General features: G+C 41.4%; 1 protein-coding gene across 3 annotated transcripts in view; it reads left to right on the top strand.

Moving 5' to 3' along the window:
- ADGRA3 (adhesion G protein-coupled receptor A3) overlaps positions 1 to 23,777 on the top strand; it is a 118,964-nt gene that overhangs the window by 16,902 nt on the left and 78,285 nt on the right. For 2 of the 3 annotated variants that reach the window (XM_033856895.2, XM_033856896.2), the window contains exon 2: positions 15,223 to 15,294. The exons of the other annotated variant lie outside the window; for it this stretch is intronic. In XM_033856895.2, the coding sequence (XP_033712786.1) occupies positions 15,223 to 15,294 (72 nt within the window). The remainder of the gene's footprint in view (positions 1 to 15,222; positions 15,295 to 23,777) is intronic. 3 annotated transcript variants of the gene reach the window in all.

Raw genomic sequence — 23,777 nt, 5'->3', positions numbered from 1 at the left:
AACCAGTATGGCAAGTAGATTACTTGAATGACAGCACCTGTGAATTGGGAGCAGCCATTAGGAGTGTTGCCTGAGCTTGTCAGGAAAGTGCCAGGACTGACTCCTGATCTGGCATGGGACAGGGATGTGGTGGCACACGTGCCCTTATTTGCCAATGGCCCTGGAAGCCTAAAATTCTGTTAATGACGGGACTAATTGTTTGGTTTTATAATCTTAGGGTCATATGGCTTTTTGTACATATCAGGGTTCTTCCCTGTTTGATATAGTTTCAAAAGCTACCTTAAAAGCGTGGCTCTAAATTTACAAAGGTCTCAGGAGATTTCTTACCAATAGAATTATTTAGACTCTATGCTTAGTAGTAAGCACTGTCCTTGTCAGAAATGATGATTTCATGCCTTGGTAATAGTTTCCAAAATGTGCTCTCTGAGTATATTCTAATAGAGACTGGCACTTGGCATTTGGACCAGCTGCCTAAGAATTTTTGGAAGATTGTATTGGAAGATGCTGGTTCCCATGTATTAAGAACCTCCTACAAATTAGGAAGAAAAGACCAATGATCCATTAGAAACATGGGCCAATAATAATAGGTAATGTTTGTTGGGTGTGCCAGATCTTGTCGTAAGTGTTTGAAGGGTTGTGTTGCATTAGTTAATTCTCATAATTCCTTAATGAGGTCATTATTATTATGATCCCTCTTTTGTGCCTGAGCAAGTGGGGCATAGAAGCTCATTAATTTCCCCAGGGTCACCCAGGCAGTATGTGGTGGAACCAGGCTTTGAGCTGAGGCAGTCTGACTTGAGAGCTCATACTTAAAATTAGTGTGTTATAATGGTCAAAGGACAGTTCCAGACCTTCACAGGAAGGGAACACAAATTTACAATGGGAAGTGGAAATTAAAATTACGAGGTACCACTTTTCACCACTCAGATTGAAGCGTGACCCTGGCAAGAATACTTCCCACGTAATGTGTGTAGTCACATGCTTCCTTCCCTCCACCTCATTCATTAATTTAGAGCCTCATTCATTAATTTAGGAGCATCCCCACTATTGGTACCCAGGTTCTCTGCAGCTAGCGTCCACCCTGAGCAGAGGACCCGCTGACTCCGTGCCTGGGCTTCTGACTGCAGAACTGTGTGCCACTAAGTAGGTGTTGATTTAAAGCAGTCTGTGGTAATTTGTTATGCAGCAAAAGAAAACTAATACAGAGAAGTTATCTCTGTTTAAAAGGATTTTCCCCTCCCTGTCTGCCCTTTGAATTCATTTTTTTTTAACAACAAAGATCAGAAATGTTTCCCTTAATCATTCTGCACTTCAGCAACATTTAAACTCTGTATTCTCTTTGAATCATCATATATCCTTCTTGTAGCACTTCACACTGAGATTCATGTGTCATATTAGTCTGAGGTTTATTTTTGTGTCCTTTAATTAATGATGCTCCCAGCACACAGTAGATGTTCAAATGTACTCTCAGTGCGTAGTAGGTTCATCGTGAATTTCAGCTTAAAAATCAGACTTGAAATCCTAGAAAAAACTCATTCTGGTCCCAGGAGAAAGCTCTTTATTTGATTAAAATGCCAAATACACTTGCTTTTATTATATTCATAAATATTAAGTGCCCAGTGTTCTTTATGATGTTACAGACACCTTGAAAAATGGGCTCCCTTTTCTCATTGAGCTGATGTGTTCCTAAGATAAAATGAAGTGTTATTTAATAAACAGTTTTTCATTTTTAGGCATTTTGGAAAGAATAGCTAGTATGGCATAAAAAACCTTTTCGTTTTTATTAATTAACCAAATGCTATTTGATTACATGTGAACTTATGGCTTAATGAGGAAGCAGAAAAATAGATTATGTCCTTTTTAGTTATAAAACTACTGAATAAAGACTCTGAAATAATTATAGGAAAAAACAAGCCTTAAAAAAGTGATAGGTCTTTGATAGAAATGCCTTTCAATAACTTGAAAGTTTATTTAATGAACCATTTGAGTCGTTAAGGGTGACCATATGCCCAGGTTGACACCTGTTGTCTTGGTGTAGTTATTAATGTGAATGTAAACATCAGGTGTCTGGTGATAAGTTATATTGTGACCCTGTAATAGTACGTTAGCAGGTGATACCTTTGACTTGCTGTCTACCTTTAAAAAATTGTTCACCTTGCAGAGATTGAAGGTGACAGTACTATTGCTTACAGCTTCACGAAGGCAGGCTTAGTCTACTGAACTCTCCCCCACTTCAACAAATCCATGCATCACTGGGTAAAGCAAGTAAGAGCTTTAAAATTTGATCAGGTGAATTTTGTTGTTTAATAGTCACCAGGCCAGGGAACAGAACCACAGCTTCCTGCCAGCAGGCCCCCATCCAACTCCCTTGTTTTGCCCTTGGCGGTTGGATGCTGGACCAGGATGGCTGTGGCGCTGGTAAACGGGTGTGCTCAGCGACACCTGATTGTTTTACAGGGAACCTAGAGCTTTACGTTTGGTTGACATATGAGGCATTGCTTTAACAGGTACCCTTGTGATTAAAAATCATCATTCTGGGGCTTCCCTGGTGGTGCAGTGGTTGGGAGTCTGCCTGCCGATGCGGGGGACACGGGTTCGTGCCCCGGTCCGGGAGGATCCCACATGCCGCGGAGCAGCTGGGCCCGTGAGCCATGGCCGCTGAGCCTGCGCGTCCGGAGCCTGTGCTCCGCGGCGGGAGAGGCCACAATGGTAAGAGGCCCACGTACAGCAAAAAACAAAAAAACACACAAAAAAAACAAAAAAAACCATCATTCTGTTAAGTGAAAGGTGGTTGAGATTTTTCTCTGGGTTTTGTCAACTTCGTAAAGGGAAAGGCTAGCCTCCCTGTGTGACGGCACGGGATTGGCTAGGCAGCAAGCCTGACCCCAGGCATTCAGCCTCCGGAGAGGATGCAGGAGAGGAAGGAGCCCTCCACTCTTAGGTAGTGACTCTTTTACAGCCCCGTCAGTGGATATGCATTGAACCACGCTTGTTTACTTTTTCTCATTTCCTCCCAAAATTCTGTGGAAAATGACAGAAGTAGTATAAAAATATGAGCAAACCCATAACTAATGGGGCTGAAAACTGAGAAAGGTGCCGCTGTGCTCCAGAAGCTCTGAGGACGCTGTGGAATAAATAAAACAGATGGGATCAGATTGATGGCGAAACTGCACAGTGAAGGTACTTAAAACCCAATAGAGACAAAAGCAGGAATAACTAGACAAATGAATATTCTTAACAGGATCTTGGAAGATTCCCAAGAATTGAAACTCTAGGGAGTGGCAGCAGAAGTGGGTGAGCAGAGTGCTCTGCCAGGAATTCATAGCCCTGAAACAGCTGCTCCAGCTTTGCTCTCATTGAGTTTGACTCAGAGGGCTTGGTGGTAGGGTTTGCCTCTGCAACAAAGCCCTTTAGCTGAGTTTCAAATAAGCTGGGAGATTTGACAAGGCAGAATACCAATGGGTGACTGTAGCTGGAAGTTGAAGTTTACGTCGGGGACCTCAGGTTTCTTTTGTTCCTTCCAAGGATATGAGGCTTCTGTGCCTTGAAATAAAGGCATTTTGCTCGCCTCCCTTTCCTACCCATTCCCCATTCTTTTCAAGTGCGCTCAAGAAACCCTGTGCAGCGAGGAATACACATCAGCCCAGACCCCCATTTGTAAAGATGAGCAAGCAACCGCGTGTCATCAGGCATGTGATCAACAGCGTGATTAAGGAAAAGTTAATAAACGAAACTTCTAATTCCTAGTCTCAGATCCAGGAGAAGGGCAATCTATAAAGCAGGAGTTGGTGTGGGAAAGGAGCTGTTGAGAAAAGGAGGCTGTCTGAGAAGTTAACTGTGAGATTGTAATGTTAGAACATGCTGGCTGGGGGCAGTAAATGGGCCCAAGAGCAAAATGGGAACCACTTCAGGCTGAGAAAATTAGTGGTCGGGAAAACTCAGCTGAGGATTTATTTCAAAATTGAAAGCAGAAGGTTTAAGAATTATGAAGAAGAATTGAGAGATGTGAAGGATGGGTCTACGAGACGTAGTATCCAACCAACTTAAGGAACAGACGTAGAAGGAAAAAGCAGCCGGTAGATGCCATCAGCAGTCAGATGGCAAACAGCTTTTCAGTGAGGGAGCTGGTTCCTCTGTAAGTGTCTATTTCTTTTTCCCACACCATGAAATGCCACTGCTTCAATATTTAAGTGGACACCCCGCCTTCTCATTCAGAGGTCCTCGGAATCACTTGACCATTCTTGTTAGGCATAGTGTCATTTTAACACAAAGCTTTTTACACTGTTCATTTGAAAATAATTTCAAACTCTACATGAAAGTTAAAAGAATAATAATAATCTGTAGAACCCTCATATATTTTATATCCAGATTTGCCAGATTTTTCTATTAATAACACTTTACCCCTGTATCAGTTCCTTTTTCTTTCTACGTAGGTATGATAAATGTATTTTAAGACATTTGATAACCTGATGCATATCTTAACCCACTGAGCTTTTTATAAAAGTGATCTTGACTTTTTCTTTTGCATCTTTAGTCTTGGCAATATGGTTTGTCTGTCTATAAAGAATATTAGGGTTTTGTTTGTCCTTTTTACTTGGTTAATTTAACAAGCTCCTCCCTCCCCCTTTTAATCATGTTTCACTGGGAGTTAAACTGCTTCCCTTATAAATTAGCTGGTGGCTTATGAGAGACATCAGCTGCTTGAGTGATACTTCTCCATGGCTCATGAATGAATCCCACCCGTCTTTCCTAAATGTTAAATTCTGGGAGATTTACTCTGCTGCCTTTAATTATGCTGACTGTCATATAATATTCAGTCTTCTATTACACAACTTTTTATTTCAGTGCTGTATCATAGTCAAATCTTAATGTATGAACATTAAGCTGTAATTAAGGATCCAGACTTCACATTTCAGCCACGGTTTGTGTATTTGCCAGTAGTGACAACTTTTCCTAGTAGCTGGACATTTCTTTTGATAGCCATTTTAAGATGGTTCTAATTTTAGAAGGGTTCAAATGTGGAAAAAAGTATCTTGGGACAACTTTTATTGCAATATTAAAAGAAGAAAACTAGACATATTCTGGTAGGTTTTTTGACCTCCCCCCCCCCCCATTGTTTTCCCGTAAGTCTCAGAGAAGGAATGAGCTTGGGACTGAGATTTCTGTGTCTCATCTTTACAGCTGCATGCCCGGACATTGTAGATACTGTATCATTAATTCCTTGTAGAGGGACATTTGAACACAGAACATTAAACCCAGCTGTATTTTTATTTCTTTCATTTATTGAACAGATATTGTGGGCATCTTATCAGTTGGATCCTCTGGGAGGTGCATGCCAGAGTGGGGTTAGAAGAATAAGATGTTTACACGGGGAAATAACTATGGGAAAAAAGGGAGATGAAGCAGAAGTGGGTATGGAACACCTCTGGATTGAGATGCAGGGCTAGCCCCTGTGAAAGGAGAGGGGGAAGGAAGGACAGTTGGGTGGAGCAGACTACCATGCAGCTATGGGAAAGTCTTGGCCAGCACAGCATGGAACTCTGGTGCAGAGCAGGACTGCTGGGGAGTCTGTACTGTCCAGGAACAGAGAACCTACTTATCACTGCTGTGCTCAGTCCTGGGCTGGCATTGCCTGCAAAGTGGGTGGCCTCTGCTTGGAAACTGAGGCAGATTCTCTGGACAGTTGCAGCCGGAAGTGGTCAGCTGCCTGCTCTCCTGTGCAGGGTCTCTCTGGAAGGGAGATCTGAGTAGTGTACCTCCCTAGCCCCACAAGCCACTTACCTATCAGGCACTGTTTGAATCTTCAGTCTGCTACTTGGTCTGAATATGAACCTGGGCAAGTTGCCTAACCTGCAAATTTTTGTTGTTACTGTTTTAGAAAAAAAGAATAGTATCGGTTTCGTAGTGTTCTTGTGAGGAGTGAATGAGTGTGTATCCACACAAAGAAGAAAGGATGCTCAACATCACTAATCATTAGAGAAATGCAAATCAAAACTACAGTGAGGTATCACCTCACACCAGTCAGAATGGCCATCATCAAAAAATCTACAAACAATAAATGCTGGAGAGGGTGTGGAGAAAAGGGAACCCTCTTGCACTGTTGGTGGGAATGTAAATTGATACAGCCACTATGGAGAACAGTATGGAGGTTTCTTAAAAAACTAAAAATAGAACTACCATATGACCCAGCAATCCCACTACTGGGCATACACCCTGAGAAAACCATAATTCAATGAGTCATGTACCACAGTGTTCATTGCAGCTCTATTTACAATAGCTAGGACATGGAAGCAACCTCAGTGTCCATCGACAGATGAATGATAAAGAAGATGTGGCACATATATACAATGGAATATTACTCAGCCATAAAAAGAAACGAAATTGAATTATTTGTAGTGAAGTGGATGGACCTAGAGTCTGTCATACAGAGTGAAGTAAGTCAGAAAGAGAAAAACAAATAAATACCGTATGCTAACACACACATACATGTATATATATATAGAATCTAAAAAACAAAGTTCTGATGAACCTAGGGGCAGGACAGGAGTAAAGACACAGATGTGAAGAATGGACTTGAGAACACGGTGAGGGGGAAGGGTAAGCTGGAACGAAATGAGAGAATAGCACTGACATATATACACTACCATATGTAAAATAGATGGCTAGTGGGAAGCAGCTGCATCGCACGGGGAGTTCAGCTCAGTGCTTTGTGACCACCTAGAAGGGTGGGATAGGGAGGGTGGGAGGGAGACTCAAAAGGGAGGGGATATGGGGATATATGTATACCTGTAGCTGATTCACTTCGTTATACAGCAGTAACTAACACAACATTGTAAAGCAATTATACTCCAATAAAGATGTTAAAAAAAAGAATGGCTGCATGATAGAATCTCTCAAATGTCCACCATTATGATTTTTTTGTGTGTGTGTGTGGGGATGTGGTGACAGTCAAGTTGGAAAAGATCCCTATGCTTTATGAGTTTTTACCTTGTCATGGGAGACATGGTAAATAGGCAAATATCTGAAGAGTAATTTCCGATAATGAAAAGTGCTGTTAAAACAAGGTGATATGGGCTTCCCTGGTGGCGCACTGATTAAGAATCTGCCTGCCAATGCAGGGGACACGGGTTCGATCTCTGGTCCAGGAAGATTCCCCATGCCGTGGAGCAACTAAGCCTGTGTGCCACAACTACTGAGCCTGTGCTCTAGAGCCTGTGAGCCACAACTACTGAAGCCTGTGTGCCTAGAGCCCGGAATCTGCAACAAGAGAAGCCACCACAATGAGAAGCCCGCGTGCAGCAACGAAGACCCAATGCAGCCATAAACAAATAAATAAATTTATTTTAAAAAAATGATATGACGATATGACAGTGAGGGCAAAACATTTTTTGACACACAGGGACTGAAGCATAACACCCAGAATTTTTTCTGCAGGAATGAATGAATGGATGAATGAATGCATCCAATTAACAGAAGGAGACAATGGTGAACAAACTGATAATACTGGGGACAAAATGTGTGTAATTGCTGATGGCATGCGGAATTAAATGTGATTTTAAAATAAAGATTATTCAAATCGATGGAGAGTTTTGAAATCCAGTAGATACTCTTATTCTTACTTGCTAGGAGGAATTAATTTAGAAATCAGCATGATTTTCATTTGCCTGAAAACAGAATAAGCCGAGACAGAGTACACTAAAACAGGAGTTGGCAAACTTTTTCTGTAAAGGGCCAGATAGTAAATATTTTAGACTTCCCTGGCCAGACAGTCTCTGTTGGTATTGCTCAAGTCTGATGTCATAGCATCAAAGCCGCTGTAGACAATATGTGAACAAATGGGCATGTTCGTGTTCCAATAAAACTTTAAGAAATTTGAGTTTCATAGATTTTTTCATGTATCATGAAATATTATTCTTTTGGTTTTCTTTCAACCATTAAAAACATAAAAACCATTTTAGATCCCATGGGCTGTCAAGCAGACAGGTGGCGGGTTGGATTTGGCTGCCCCCAAGAGAACATGGGGAGTAACCAGTTTTCATTAGTGGGATAAATGAAGCAAAGCATTAAACATTTGAGGAGGTAACATTTATGATTTTAACTTACCACAGTTGGCCCTAAAGGTTTAAGTTGTGTGCCCGTTGAGGTTAGTGACTCAGAAGTGTAGCCTAGCCATATTGCCTCTTTTTCTTGTTCTTGATCAAGATGTAGCGGTAACAGGTGTTATTCTACATGATAAATCTGGTACAGAATCCATTTGTATTATTATTTTAGCAAATCAGAAATGTCAAGGGATGGTAACTTTTAATATGTAAATGTATGCCCTCAGTCTTCAGTATGTCTCTGGTCTTTCTATATTGAATACCTAAAGAGCTTCCCAGCCTCACATTCTGCATGGTATCCATTTAATGGATAACTTAATCCAATCCCATATTCCTGGGACCAACTTAAATATCCAGTAATTAGCTTTTATAGTGCAATGAATAATTTTGTTATCTAAATATATAACTGATATATAACATACGTACTGTATTTTGCACATGTGTAAGTATGTCTTTAGGGTAAATTTCCAGAAGGAATAAATGAATCAAATATTATATATGCATTTGTGTTTTTGCCCTCCATAGTGATTTTACTGATTTATAGCAAAATATGAGTGGCTGTTTCTCTCCGAATATAAAATGTGTTATCACATCTTTCCCTATTTGGATAAGTGATTTATGCTGTCTTATTTTAGTAATTTACATTTCTCTTGTGATTGAGGTTGTATATCCCTTCATATGATTATGATCCATTAGTGTTTACTTTTTTTTTTTTTTTTTTTTTTTGCGGTACGCGGGCCTCTCACTGTTGTGGTCTCTCCCATTGTGGAGCACAGGCTCCGGACGTGCAGGCTCAGCGGCCATGGCCCACGGGCCCAGCCACTCCGTGGGATGTGGGATCTTCCCGGACCGGGGCACGAACCTGTGTCCCCTGCATCGGCAGGCGGACTCTCAACCACTGCACCACCAGGGAAGCCCCATTAGTGTTTAGTTTTATTGAACTATCTTTTCATGGCCTTTGCTAGATTTTCTATTGAGAATTTGTTTTTTTAAAGAGCTCTTTATATATTGGGGGAATTAGTCCTTTGTCTTTGATAGTAGATGTAAATATTGTTTATATTGTAACATTAAAAATGTCAAAAAGGAGGTTTTTTTAATGGTCATTTTTTAAATACTTTATTATTTTTTGGCTGTGTCGTGTCTTAGTTGCGGCATGTGGGATCTTTCGTTGTGGTGCGCAGGCTTCTCTTTAGTTGTGGTGTGTGGGTTTTCTCTCTCTAGTTGTGGCGCGTGGGCTTAGTTGCCCTGCGGCATGTAGGAGCTTAGTTCCCCAACCAGGGATCGAACCCGCGTCCCCTGCATTGGAAGGCGGATTCTTTACCATTGGACCACCAGGGAAGTCCCAAAAAAGAAGTTTTTAAAATATACTACATTTAAAAACATAGTCCCATTTGCGCCTTTCCTTAGTTCTGGAAAATCTTTGGTTATTATGCTTGTAAATCTACCTGCCTTCCATTTTCTTTTTTTTTTTTCCCTCTCTTTCTGAGACTGCCCTTGTTTTCACATGACCCTCTGTGTCCTCTTCCCTTCTCTTCTGGGACACTTGTCATTGGCTTTAGGGCCCACCCTAATCCAGGACAATCTCATCTCTTGACAATCTCAAACCCTTAACTTCCATTGCAAACAGCCTTTTCCTAATTAAGGTCACATTTACAGGTTCTGGAGGGATGTATCTTTTTGAGGAACACCATTCAACCCACTCTGATGACCCTATTTGATTAGTTATCTGTTTTTTTTTCCTTCAGGAAATCATATTGCCTTTAAGAATTATATTCCTAACGTTTACTCTGAATATTTAATGCTCTTGAAATATATTTTCATTTCCTCTCAAAAGGAAAATTATTCTGTGTCTTCTGCCATACAGGGTGTGGATCCTGTGAACAGCATTCCATTCTGGGAGCTGGAATAGCATGCAACTGAGAAATTGTAATGCTTAATTTTTATTTCTTTCTGCTCCATAAAGTTTTGATTTTTTAAAAAAACATGTCTGCATTTACGTCTTACTCCTTTTTTCATGTTCCAGCATACATGATATACTGAACTAACTTGTTTCTGTGTTAAATGGTAGCAATGGACAACAAACTGTTCTTGTATTTAAATTCAAGAGGTGTTGTCTATAGATAATGTGGTGATAACATCATTAGTATAGAACAGAAATGGGTATCTATAATAAGCTTTATAACTCTGGTCAAGTTTTATATTTTTCATTTAGTTACCTCCTAGAAAGTTTGAAATTTCAAAGATGTCAGCAAACATATTGAGTATGAATAGGTTTTAGGTTTATGTGTTACGTGATATTATGCATTTGCTAGTTCCACAGTCCCTCCGTCTCAAAATTGAGTGTAAAAGCTGTCTGAAGAGTAGATTTATTCACACCGATCCTGTTTTCTTGCACAAGATCCTTTAACACATCAAGTAATATGTAGACTGAATATATTGAAACTATCTTTAAGGTTACAGTTATAACTTTTTAAGTGTGATGAAATGTCTTCCCTTTTACTCTCAATAAAATCTATCATTAATTCTGCTAAAGCCTTTATGACTGAGCAAATGACAGTCCTTTTGCTGAAGCAATACCGAATCTAAGTGAGTATAATTCAGTTACCACCCTGGCAGTTTTTCCCAAGCTACTTCTATATGTGGGTTTCATTCTTCATTCAGAAACAGTATAGCAATGGCACTGAGCTTGGTAGATTGTGTTGTTTTCCTTACTTTTGGTTTATTGGTTGTAAATTCTCAGTCACCATCAAGTTCGACAGCTTTGCTCATTACAACATGAATAATTATAGAAAATTAAAAGAAGCTGGAAGGAGCTTGGTGATCATTCTGGTCTAATCTTTTCTGTCTTAAAATTGATGAAATGAAGTCTACCTAGAAAAGTGAAGTGACTTGTCACAGATGGAATCATTTATTACTTGTGAGGTCTCAATTAAAACTTTGGGCTCTAGATATCAACACTATTGTTCTTTGCACTACTGCCTTTTAAGTTGCAAATAGTCACTACATAAATCTTTTTTTTTTTTTTTTTTTTTGCGGTATGCGGGCCCCTCACTGTTGTGGCCTCTCCCGTTGCGGAGCACAGGCTCCGGATGCGCAGGCTCAGCGGCCATGGCTCACGGGCCTAGCCGCTCCGTGGCATGTGGGATCTTCCCGGACCGGGGCACAAACCCGTGTCCCCTGCATCAGCAGGCGGACTCTCAACCACTGCGCCACCAGGGAAGCCCCATAAATCTTTTTGGAATGTAAATAAGAAATGTGAGTCTTAAATCTCAAAGCACAAATAAAGTATTCCTTACTTCAGTGTTTATTTCTAAGATATAATTATACTCAAAATTAAGTCAATTTCAAGCTGTATTTGGTAATTAAGATTCTTAGGTTTATCATCAGAAAGTATATTTTAAAAATAAGAGTTATTCTAGATATTTCAAAAGATACTGCAGGATTATAAAGAATAAAAGAGAAGTAGAAACCTCATCACTAAGATAGTGATCATTATGATGTATTTCTTCCAAGTCTTTTTTTTGTCTCTGCATCTTTTCAATCAATGATATCAGTTTTGTTTTCTGCTTTTTAACTGATTGTAAACAATTTCCTTTTTATTAACTTTCCTTTAAAAGCATCATTTTTTAATGGATGTATAACATTTTGTTGTTTGGTGTACCATCATTTAACTACTCCTCTTACACAAACTGAACTCTTCGGTAGTTTCCAGTTTTTGTCTGTTATAAATCATGTCTGAATAAGGTCATTGAATATATTTTTTGTCAGATTTGGTAACTTGTTAGCTTAGGATCAGTGCCTATTTAGGAAAGCAAGGCTGGTGGCTCTTGGGTGTGGACTGCTAGGCAGCTGGAGAAATATTGTTCCAGTTACCTTGTGGCCATGTCCAAGTCCAAGTTTGCTTTTGCCCGTGCCTACCACCTTACTTGAAATAACCTTTTGTAATTTTGATTAGAGAAAATGGTGTTTTAATTGGCTTTTTTTTTGTTTGTTTGTTTTTTGCTGTACGCGGGCTTCTCACTGTTGCAGCCTCTCCTGTTGCGGAGCACAGGCTCCGGATGCGCAGGCTCAGCGGCCATGGCTCACGGGCCTACCCGCTCCGCGGCATGTGGGATCTTCCCGGACCGGGGCACGAACCCGTGTCCCCTGCATCGGCAGGCGGACTCTCAACCACTGCGCCACCAGGGAAGCCCTAATTGGCTTTTTTTGATTTTGAATTTTTATTTTAAGATTACATATGCTTAGTTAAAATGAACAAAATCTTGCAGTTCATGCTATTGGTCTTTTTAATGTGAAAATTGCCCGAAGGTGTAAGAATGGAATATTAAGCTTTATATTGGCACCTAAATTCTGTCTTTGCTGATTGAGTATGTAGAGTTCACATTCCAGCTTGCATTTCTGAATGTGATTATGATGTTTATTTCTTTTTTGCTAAGTGTAAATTCCTTGAGGATACGAATCATTTTTCATTTGCATTTAAAAAAAATTTATTGGAGCATAGTTGATTTATAATGTTGTGTTAGCTTCAGGTGTACAACAAAGTGAATCAGTTATACATATACATATATCCACTCTTTTTTAGATTCTTTGCCCATATAGGCCATTACAGAGTATTGGGTAGAGTTACCTGTGTTGTATAGTAGGTCCTTATTAGTTATCTATTTTATATATAGTAGTGTGTATATGTCAATCCCAATCTCCCAATTTATCCCTCCCCCCTTCCCCCCAACCCGGCATGTTTTTGATCACCATCCTTGCTTTAGTAACAGCTTGGAGAGAGAAAATACTACATAGTAATGTACTTTGATTGCCAGATACATCTTGATTTCAGAAACATTAAAATGAGGGAAGATATGTGTCTTAGAACCAAGGAAATAGAACCTTAAACTTAATACTCACTGAGTATATTAGGCGTTTTCTGCTTTCCTTCTAGAGTTATATGAGGTAGATACTGTTCTTCCCATTCATGAATGAGGAATTCTGTTACAGAGAAATGTAGTGACTTGCCCAAGACTAGTGTAATTTGAAAGTGATAGAGCTGGCCTTCAAGCACAAGTATGCTTGACTTTAGAAGCCCGTAATCATCTCACCAAAATGCTGTGAAATGTTAACCTGCATTAGCGGGATTAAAAAAAAAATTCCACTTAAAGCCAAAGAAAATCAGTCAAATGGCTGATTTTGCTTGTTTTCATACACATAGTGAATTTTTTTTAAAAAGAAAGATGAGAGTAGACAAAATGAAAATGAATACCTGAAATCTTGTGACCCAGGGGTGTTCTCTGTTAACATTTGTTTATACAGTGTTGCACCGTCCCAGGTGGGGGGCAGCACTCAGCCTGTACGCAGTGTGAGGGTGCCCCTGAAGTTGCAACACTGTGTGGGATGGAGAATTTTCTGCTAAAATGCCGGTAAGAGTGGCTCTTGACCAACGTTGGTGTATATTGAAGAATGTGGGGTTTGGAGTGGAGCGTGCCGGGGTTCACATCTGCCTCTGCCTCCGCTAGTGTGATCTTGGGCCATTAATTTAACTTTTCTATGCCTTGGTTTTTTCATTTACCTTATCTGGGTATCATTCCCCCAAATAAGGTAGCTTTTGCACTTTCTCCTGTATGGGAATTCCGTACATACGAACGAGTTCCATTCCTAGAGTGCGTTGGTAAGTCCAGTTTGTCCTTAAGTCCAACAGAGTTAGCCTAGGTACCCAACTAACACAATTGGCTCTACAGTACTATACTGTAATAGATTTATAATACTTTTCACATAAATAATACATAAAAAACAAACACAAAAAATAAAACATTTTTAATCGTACAGTACAGCACCTTGAAAAGTACAGTAGTACAGTACAACAGCTGGCATACAGGGCTGGCATCTAGTGAACAGGCAAGAAGAGTTACTGACTGGAGGAGGGAGAGGAGGCGGGAGATGGTAGAGCTGAAGGATCGTCAGCGATAGGAGATGGAGGGCAAGCTGCTGTTTCACTCACGCCTGACGTTGACAGCACAGGTTCTGGTTCCTTGCTGGATTCAATTCTATCTACCTTCTTGAAAAAACGATCCAGTGCTGTCTGGATAGTAGGTCTTTTTTTCTCTTCATAGATGACATGGTAGCACTGGATTGCATTCTGAATGGCTGCTGCAACCTTCGTGTACCGTTCTATGATCGGGTCCTGTGCCTCAAAAACTAGCAGTGTCTCCTGAAGTAAAGAAAATCTCCATGCCATTTCCTGTGTCGTAAATCTCTTCAGTTACTTCTTCTTCCTCTTGTCTCTCTTAGTCCTTTCTCTGGGCCTCCAATTCCATCAGGTCTTCATTAAAAGCGCAACCACTTGTGCAACACATGGGCGCATCTTTGGAAGTTCACAACTTGAAGGTTCGTACGTAGGGGACTTACTGTGTTGGCATCCAAGCTGCAAAAGGAGCGTAGTTGCAAAGCCTTGAGAGGAAGCAAGGTCATGTACACATTGTCTGCTCTTAGGCAAGTCCTGCCAACTAGGACTTCTTTTAAATCTTTTTTTTGTTTCCAGTTCATTTTTTTTAAGAGCATCGTCCTAATACATGAGATTTAGTATTGTAATATAGCTACCTGTGTCTGTGCGTGTGTGCAAAAAGCATATTTTCACACAATACAGATTTGCATATGGTTAAGTTACAAGTAATATTCAGCATTATTGAAATGGTATCTAGAAGATACTGTATTTCTTTTAAAGTCAGTATTTTGTAGAGCACTTGTTCTGCATTTTTCTGTTTCCAGTTTTTAAGTATTCAACTTATGTAAGTTGATTAATTATGTAAATGTACGTGGCATTCTTTATTTTTATTCTGAACTTAAGAGCTATTTTGTGTTGACTTCTCTCCCTTTTTATTTCAAAGTTTTTGGTTCAGTGTGACAGGAACAATTCAAGATGTGACAAGATGTGCAAGTTAGCTATTTTGGGTCGTTTCTCAGAGAAAGAAGCTCCTTTTTTTGGTCAGGCATCTCAAAAATTCTTTGGGTAATAAATGACTTCTTAGAATTCCTCATATTTAGATTGAAACCTAACAAGCTAAATTACTTTGATATTGATGGTGTACATATATTAGGCAACTTACCTTTTTTTTTTTTTTTTTTTTTTCATTTTTAGGATTCTGAGTAACAATAAAATATCCGAGCTGAAGAATGGCTCATTTTCTGGGTTAAGTCTCCTTGAAAGATTGTGAGTATTCTTTTATTATCATCTCTTATTGGTATTTTATTCACTGCACTTTCATGGTAAGTCTGTTACTAAACTCTCAACTTTTCAAAATAAAAATTGAGTTTTCCCAATATTTTATCATAAAACATCTCAGAATTGCATTTTAAAAAACAATTCATTAAAGCACAGAAGCGCAAACTTGCTGTAAAGGGCCAGATATTAAATAATTTAGGCTTTGTGGGCCATATGGTCTCTGTCACAGTGACCCAGTTATGCCAGTATCTTGAGAATGCATACACGAATCAACGTGGATGTGACTTTATTTACAAAACAGGCCATGCATGATAGTGGGTTTTAAAGCCTCAATGCTATTTTGAAATTCTGTCATAATGTTTATGCCTTATAAGATAGTCGGGTAGAATCAAAAAAAAAAAACACATCCAGGAGAAGTACTTTCGGATAAACTTTCACTATCTTATTCAGCCATCTTTGAATGTGATAATTCTGTTTTGTTTAATGATGAGGTCTAGTTTTGCTTCTGATAAGATGTGTGCCAAGTAGCACTTAGTTTTTGCCTTGGTGAGTTTTTAATGGATTAAAAATGGATATTGAATTGCTTGTGTGCTGAATGCTATTCTAGGATCAAGTTTCAAATTCGCATCTTACTCATACACTTAGGATAACGTTTCCGATACATCAGGGAGCCAGTCACAGTGAGCATCTCCATTTCTGTTGGATAACAGACCTTCCTCATTTTCTTAGTTCTCTTTGCTTCACTTTTTCTCCTTCTGTGTGCCTTTCCTTGACTGTTTTACTTAGTGTCTTCTGCCACAATTGAATCCCACAGGACTTTATTGCTTTGATCATAGATGTGTTATTTAAGCATGTAACATCCAGAGTTCTTCATCCTTTTATGTAGGTCTGTCCTTTTCATTAAGATCAAACATCTTTAAATTAGGCTTTATATGTGTGTGTGTGTGTGTGTGTGTGTGCGCGCGCGCATTTACATATATATAGCAGTGCACTCGTGTGCATATGTATACATATAAACATGCGTATGTATATACATGTGTGTACACACACACCTGTAAAATGATCTCGGCACAGCAGTGCTTAATTCTCACATTTTCTTTTTTTTCTGTTTCCATTCAAGCCCTCCTGTTCTGTTCCACGTAGTCCATGTGCTTCAGAGGATGCTGGCTGCATCTCATTTCTAGGCCTTATCTTGATAGGAGAGTCCACACACATTCCACGGTCACTGGTTCAGGAATGGGCATTTGACCCAATTTAACTGAGTTGAGATTTGCTCGGGGCTTTGGGGAGAGGAATTTCCTCACTTTCATCAGAAAAGATGCTTGTACTTCTGGTACAGAAGCCACCGTGCTGCGGGCTTTGGGCCGGAGCCGACACACTGAGGAGTGTGGGGTAGGCCCATCAGGGTGAGCGTAGGGGAGCTGGCGGGACCTCGCCGAAGTATGACTCCCTCTGGACTGTTAGAGTTGAATGAGGCAGCCTGTTCCTGTTTGGTTTTCTGTTCCTTGCAAGAAGAGTCATTGTGCCTGACAGATACCCTTAGCATGTAGCACGTTGTCAGGCCTTGAGTAGGTGCTCAGAATGATGGCAGGGTCAGTGCGGTTTGCCCTTTCCAAGGAAGGATGACAGGCACTCCTAGGTGTTAAGTGGTGTCTGTTGTGTTTAGAAACACAAGTTACTTTTGGCACCAGAATTGCTGTGGTGGTTCATGTACATCCGAAGTGTGGACAGCATAGCTACAGTTCTGTGCTATGGTGTGAATTACCGTCCTTTTTACATTTACTTTTTAATTTCCTTTGTCTTTGGCCTTATTTTTAGCCATTTGTTGAAAATAAATCCCTGTACATGTTAGAAACATTAGGTTGCCAGCAACATATTAGATGATATTAAAATGTTGCTATTGTTTTCAGCCAGGGGGCTGTTTATACCAGAATCCCAGAACACCATCTCTCTTATATAGGGCCAGAGAGAAACACACACACGTGTACAGGTATGCATGTATATATGTACATATATACATGTACATATATGTGTATGTATATATACACACACACACTGGGGGACTTTGAAAGACTGTCATATTGTTGGGGGCTTCAGCCTGAAATCCCAGTGATGACTCTGGGACTGGGCTTCCTCTGTCCGGGATCATCTTTACCTAAGCATGCCCTATGCTTGGCATTCTCTATGTACACTTCCAAGCCTAGGCCTGAACCTTGGCCTTAACCACTGCCACGGAGGAGGGTCGCGCATGCCTGGGGGGATGGCTGCTTCTCACACTGTCTTTGCAGGAGAGCCGCCCACTTGAGACAGAAGGGGACAGGGATGGTAGAGCTAGGCTCCGACTGCAGTCTTGGAAGACTTGGCCCCGAGAAGGAAGGAGAGGGGCAAGCGTCCCAGAGGAAGCACCCCACCAACAGGGCCTTCCTCTGTGGGCACGAGCCGGGTGTTGCTCCTTCCTCCTCCACGTTCCTCCTGGGACCAGAGGCTGCAAAGGGCCCTGCGGCCTCTCGTGGAAATGACCCTGGCCTTTGTTTCACTTGATTTCCAGAGCACAAGGTAGACCAAAGAGAGCCCTTAGCCAGTTGCTTGACCCTTCTGTGGGAGTTCACTACCCAAGGCTGGTTGCCGGCTTCTAGACCTTCCCTAGCGCTGCCCCATTATTCCACCTGGGCTTGGAAGTAGGGTGTTGGTGCAGGGGCCTAGGAGAGGAAGGTGTGGGAGAGGACTGGGGGCTTTCCTTCCCCTAGGGCACAGCACCATCTTTCGTATTTATAGTTTCTACCATGTTGCTGCTTTCTGATTTGGTTTGCTAATTTTAAAGACTCTCTAAGTTTAGTACTTTCCATACCAACTCCTTGAACAATCTCTTCATTCGTACTTTCTGCTGTTTCCATAATGCTTCTCATTTTCCCTCTCTGCCTGGTTACCTAGCTTTCTAACCTGCTCTGTGCCTTTGCACTGCTGTCCTCATCCTGCGACTGAACCCAAAGACTATCTCTTGTACCCTTCTGTGATTTTCATCCCTGTAAGATGCTTCTCGTGGACTCCAGTTTGCTTCTGGCTCTTACACAATCAATAGTGTATCTAGGTGGCTTCTCTTCCAGGACTGCGGAGACTTTAGGACTTTGTGTCTGAAATAGAGCCCAAAACAATCTCTGTGAGTGTAATCACTGTACTGGTTTGCTAGGGCTGCCGTAACAAGTACCCCAGACTGGGTGGCTTAAATAACAAACATTTGTTTCCTCACAGTTCTGGGGGCTGGAAGTTCAAGATCAAGGCCCTGGCAGAGTTGTTATTTTCTAAGGGCCATGAGAGAAGGATCTGTTCCAGGCTTCTCTCCTTGCCTTATAAGTTGCCATCTGTTTTCCTCTGGTGTCTTCACGAAGTCTTCCCTGTGTGTGTGTCTGTGTCCTCATCTCCCCTTCTTGTAAGGACACCAGTCCTATTGGATTAAGGCCCACCTGTGTGACCTCATTTTAACTTAATTACCTCTTTAAAGACCCTGTCTCCAGATACAGTCACATTTTGAGATACTGGAGGTTATGACTTAAATATAAGACAGTTGGGGGGACACAGTTCAGCCTGTGACAATGATGTAGCATTTTGATAGATTAACAGATGTGTATTTTCCCTGCCTGTTTCCTAATTACTCTACCTCAGGAGAAGTGATGACAAAACAGAAAAAAGTACTCAGTTTTTGACCAGTGAGTTCCTGAAGTCCTACCCTAAATGTAAAAAAGAGGTTTGAAACAGATTTAAAAAAAAAAAGGAGGAAAGAAAGAAAATTCCTCTTCACCTCAATACACCTTCCCTGGGCTAACTGGAGAGTTAGAGGGAGTATAGAAAGAGCTTACATGTTGGTGGGTCCCCAGGAAAGGGCTCTGTCTTTGCTCGCCTCCCCGTCCCTACCTGGGATGAGGGGAGGGAGGGAAAAAGATCACATGAAACCAATATAAGGTTCTGGATCCAAGGGCAAGGGGCATCTGAGGCTTCTTTCCTGGGGAAGCAAAATCCCAATTTCGCAGGATCCAGCATGATGTAGAGCAGGAGAACTGGTCGTGTGGCTGTTGAGGCATATGGGCTAGGACCCTCTGTTAGAGTTTCCCAGGGGAGCAGCAGAATAGCCACTGGGGTTTGTTAGCAGAGAGAGAGAGAGAGTTCTTTCTACAGCAGCCTGCTGTTTTGCCAGGAAGTGCTTTAGAAGTGTCCTGAGCTGCTTTGGGGGAATCCAACTTAAGACATAGCTAGCCAAATAAATGACTTCATGTTTGTATAATTGACTTCATGTTTGTATAATTTTCAAAATTTTCAAAATCACCTGAAAACACTGTAGCGGACTTTATTCCTTCAACACTCGCCCTTCAGTGTCTCTCCCTAAGTCTTCCAAATGCAAAACCTGAGAGCTTTCTTTGCTCCATTGCTGGAATGAAAGCTGCCCCACTCTCCCACCCCTGCCTCAGCAACCGTCAAACAGTGACTGAAAGCAGATGGTGGGTAACCACTCCAAGAGGAACGACCCTGAGTGTGTTCTAGGCTGCCTTCCACAGGTGCCCAGGGGCCTGAGTATCAGTTGAGCACAGCAGAGATCGCCTCAACAATGCCCCCGTTATTGGTTCTCTTCTCTTTCTGGGCTCACTTCCCCACTTTCCTGTTAAGTGTGTGCTGAGGTCCCTTCCCGAATAAAGCCACTTGCACTGACACGCTGCCTGGGAGAATTCTGCCTGAGAGACATAGGCAGCCAAATGTTTGCAGCTGCTTTGGCTAGTTAGAGACCCCTGAAAATGAGAACAAACAAATCAAACAACTTAAAAATATGGCAGAAAAGGATGTGGTGTAAAAAGCAAGTGATAGGTCAAGAAATTATTCAGACTAGGGCCCAAACTTTAAAGCTCTGGCCTTAAAATTACTGTAGCCAAGCCATGCAGAATAAGGGATAGGCTTAGTAGTGTGGGGTAGGGCACGTAGGGTAGTATAACAGGGCTGGCTGGGTTGAGCTAGCTAGCAGATAAGCCCCAGAGATCGAGTAAACCTGCAAGGCAAGCTCTCCTGGCAGTTCTTTTGGGATGAAGAATGGACTTCTTAAGAGGATTAATTTTCTGTTTGTTTTCTTTTTTTTGGATGTATTAAGTGTTCCACAAAGTAAAACAGGTGCAGGTGGACACACTCCTACAGACTCCGTCTAGAATGGATCCTTTTTCTTTAGGCTTACCACTTTGTTCTTCTAAATGTTTGGTTTTCATTTGGGAGCGTGCTTGTTTTCCATCATTCGTATTGGGTTGGCCAAAAAGTTCCTTCGGTTTTAAAGTAAAACTAAAAGACACATTTTTCATTTTCACCAAGAACTTTATTGAACAGTGTATTCACTGTTTTGTTCCACTACTTTCTGCCATTTTTCAGGCAACTTCATAATTCCATCTTCCCAAAACTTTTTATCTTTTTGAGCAAAGAACTGTTCAAGGTCCCTTTTACAGTCTTCCAGGGAATTGGAATTTTTTCCATTAAGAGAATTTTGTAAAGACCAAAATAAATGGAAATCCAAAGATGCAATGTCTGGTGAATATGGCGGATGAATCAGAACTTCCCAGCCAAGCTGTAACAGTTTTTGCCTGGTCATCAAAGAAACATGCGGTCTTGTGTTATCCTCATGGAAGATTATGCGTTTTCTGTTGACTAATTCCAGATGCTTTTCGTCGAGTGCTACTTTCAGTTGGCCTAATTGGGAGCAGTACTTGTTGGAATTAATTGTTTGGTTTTCTGGAAGGAGCTCATCATAGAGGACTCCCTTCCAATCCCACCATATACACAACATCACCTTCTTTGGATGAAGACCAGCCTTTGGTGTGGTTGGTGGTGGTTCATTTCGCTTGCCCCACGACCTCTTCCGTTCCACATTATTGTACAATATCCACTTTTCATTGCCCGTCACCATTGGTTTTAAAAATGGAACGTTTTCATTACATTTAAGTAGAGAATCGCATGTGGAAATATGCTCAAGAAGGTCTTTTTCGCTTAACTTATGTGGAACCCAAACATCAAATCGATTAACATAACCAGGCTGGTGCAAATGATTTTCCACACATGATTTGGATATTTTGAGTATGTCAGCTATCTCCTGCATGGTATAACGTTGATTGTTCTCAATTAATGTCTCAGTTTGATCGCTGTCAACTTCAACTGGTCTACCTGACCATGGAGCATCGTCCAGAGAGAAATCTACAGCACGAAACTTTGCAAACCACTTTCGACATGTTTGATCATTCACAGCACCATCTCCATACACTGCACAAATCTTTTTTTGTGTTTCAGTTGCGTTTTTACCTTTCTTGAAATAATAAAACAGTATGCCGAAAATGTTGCTTTCTCTTCCATCTTCAATATTAAAATGGCTACACAAAAATTCACGAATTTTGATTTTTTTTTTTTTTTTTTTTTTGCGGTACGCGGGCCTCTCACTGTTGTGGCCTCTCCCGTTACGGAGCACAGGCTCCGGACGCGCAGGCTCAGCGGCCATGACTCACGGGCCCAGCCGCGCCGCGGCATGTGGGATCTTCCCGGACCGGGGCACGAACCCGCGTCCCCTGCATCGGCAGGGGGACTCTCAACCACTGCGCCACCAGGGAAGCCCAATAAGTGTTTTTTTTTTAAACGCATGCTGATAATGACAGCTGTCACAATACAATCTAACAAATTGTTTCGAATGAAGTTAAAGACAACTAAGCGCTACTGGAGCCATCTTACGGAAAAACGGAACGAACCTTTTGGCCAACCCAATATTTGTTTTTGTCCCTTATAAGAAAGTAGCAGAGTGTGTGTGCTTTTCTTTTTCTTTTTAAGTAGGAATATTTGGATTGAGTTTTTCTTTAATTTATGGTTTGAGGTTTTTATTTTTAGGACATAATACCTAAATCTTTATGACATCTTAGAAACTAGGTTATGGTCTGCCTTTTTTAAAGATTAATTTGCATTTTTTTAAAAGTGCGTTCAGTGGATAACTGATGTAGATTTATTATATCATGTTAAGTAAAAGGGTAACTGGCCTAATATCAATGCTTGGTACAAATATTGCCTCAACCATTATTAAGTCTTTTCTGAGTAGCTAATTTAAAATTGTTCAACAGATATTTATTTATTTATTTTTATTATTATTTTTCTTTTGTGGTACGCGGGCCTCTCACTGTTGTGGCCTCTCCTGTTGCGGAGCACAGGCTCCGGACGCGCAGGCTCAGCGGCCATGGCTCACGGGCCCAGCCGCTCCGCGGCATGTGGGATCTTCCCAGACCTGGGCACGAACCCGTGTCCCCTGCATCAGCAGGTGGACTCTCAACCACTGCGCCACCAGGGAAGCCCTCAACAGATATTTATTAATAGCCCACACGGTCCTAGGCTTGCAGTTCATTAGTGAACACAGCAAAGGTCCTGTCTTCATGGAGCTTCTGCTGCAGTGGGGAGAAACAGAATAGTAAACATAGCAAGCAGCTTTATAGCATAAGTACAGTTGCCCGGCTCCCCACCCTGCCCAGGGTTCCACCTTCCATGGGTATGGAGGACCCACTGTACTATGACGTTTTATACAAAGGACTTGAGCATCTGTGTTTTGGTATTTGTGGGGGTTCTGGAACTGAGGGATGACGTACTATGAGTAAAGAAAACATGGAGTGGAGTTTGGGTGTGTCAGCACTGTGTGTGTATGCGAGTTTTGCATGGTGATAGTGCAGGGGCTTAGCACAAATGATTGAGCCTTGAGTCACCTGGGGAAAGAACGTTACAGGCAGAGGGATAGTAGGTGCAAAGGCTGTGCTGTGAAGCATGCTGCTTTTGTTTGAGGAACAGCAAGGAGAGCTGAGTGAGGCCAGAGAGGTATGAGGGGTGAGGGGTAGATTGTAGAGGACCCTGTAGGTCATTGTAAGGACCTTGGCTTTTACTCTGAGCCACGGTGAGCAGAAGATGCTCTGGCTGCTGGAATGAGGGGTGAGGATAAGGGGGAAGTAGGGAGCTGTGTTAAATCTAAGATAATTTAAAGCCCATAATCTCTGTTTAGAGACCAGTGCCCTAGCCTGGATTGGTGGTTATCCAACTTGATGTGCATCAGAATCACTTGGGGGGCTCGATAAAGCACAGATTAGGGTTTCTGATACGGCATTGAACTTGGGCTATGCTGATTTTTGAGGTGGCTGTGAGATGTCCAGATGTAGATGTTGAGTTAGATAGCTGTGTATGTGATAGGGAACTCACAGGAGTGGTAAGTTTGGGCTAGAGATACAAATTTGAGTCTAGAGACAAGGTAGTGATGAGATTGCCTCAGAGAAAGTATAGTGTGTGAGGAGTGAGAGGGGTGTGGGTCAAGCCTCAGTTGTTGCTGATCAGATAAATAAGGTGAGGATCCTTTATTGAACAGAGAGCCTTTGAGACTACTGTGTCTTAGGCATTGCTCAAGGGAACCAAACGTGGTTTACAGTCTCTAACCTTGTCCA

Source organism: Tursiops truncatus, chromosome 5, assembly GCF_011762595.2.
Source record: "Tursiops truncatus isolate mTurTru1 chromosome 5, mTurTru1.mat.Y, whole genome shotgun sequence".
Lineage (NCBI taxonomy): Eukaryota > Metazoa > Chordata > Mammalia > Artiodactyla > Delphinidae > Tursiops > Tursiops truncatus.
Note: the sequence above shows the minus strand (reverse complement) of the source record. Positions and strands in the feature narration are given on the sequence as shown.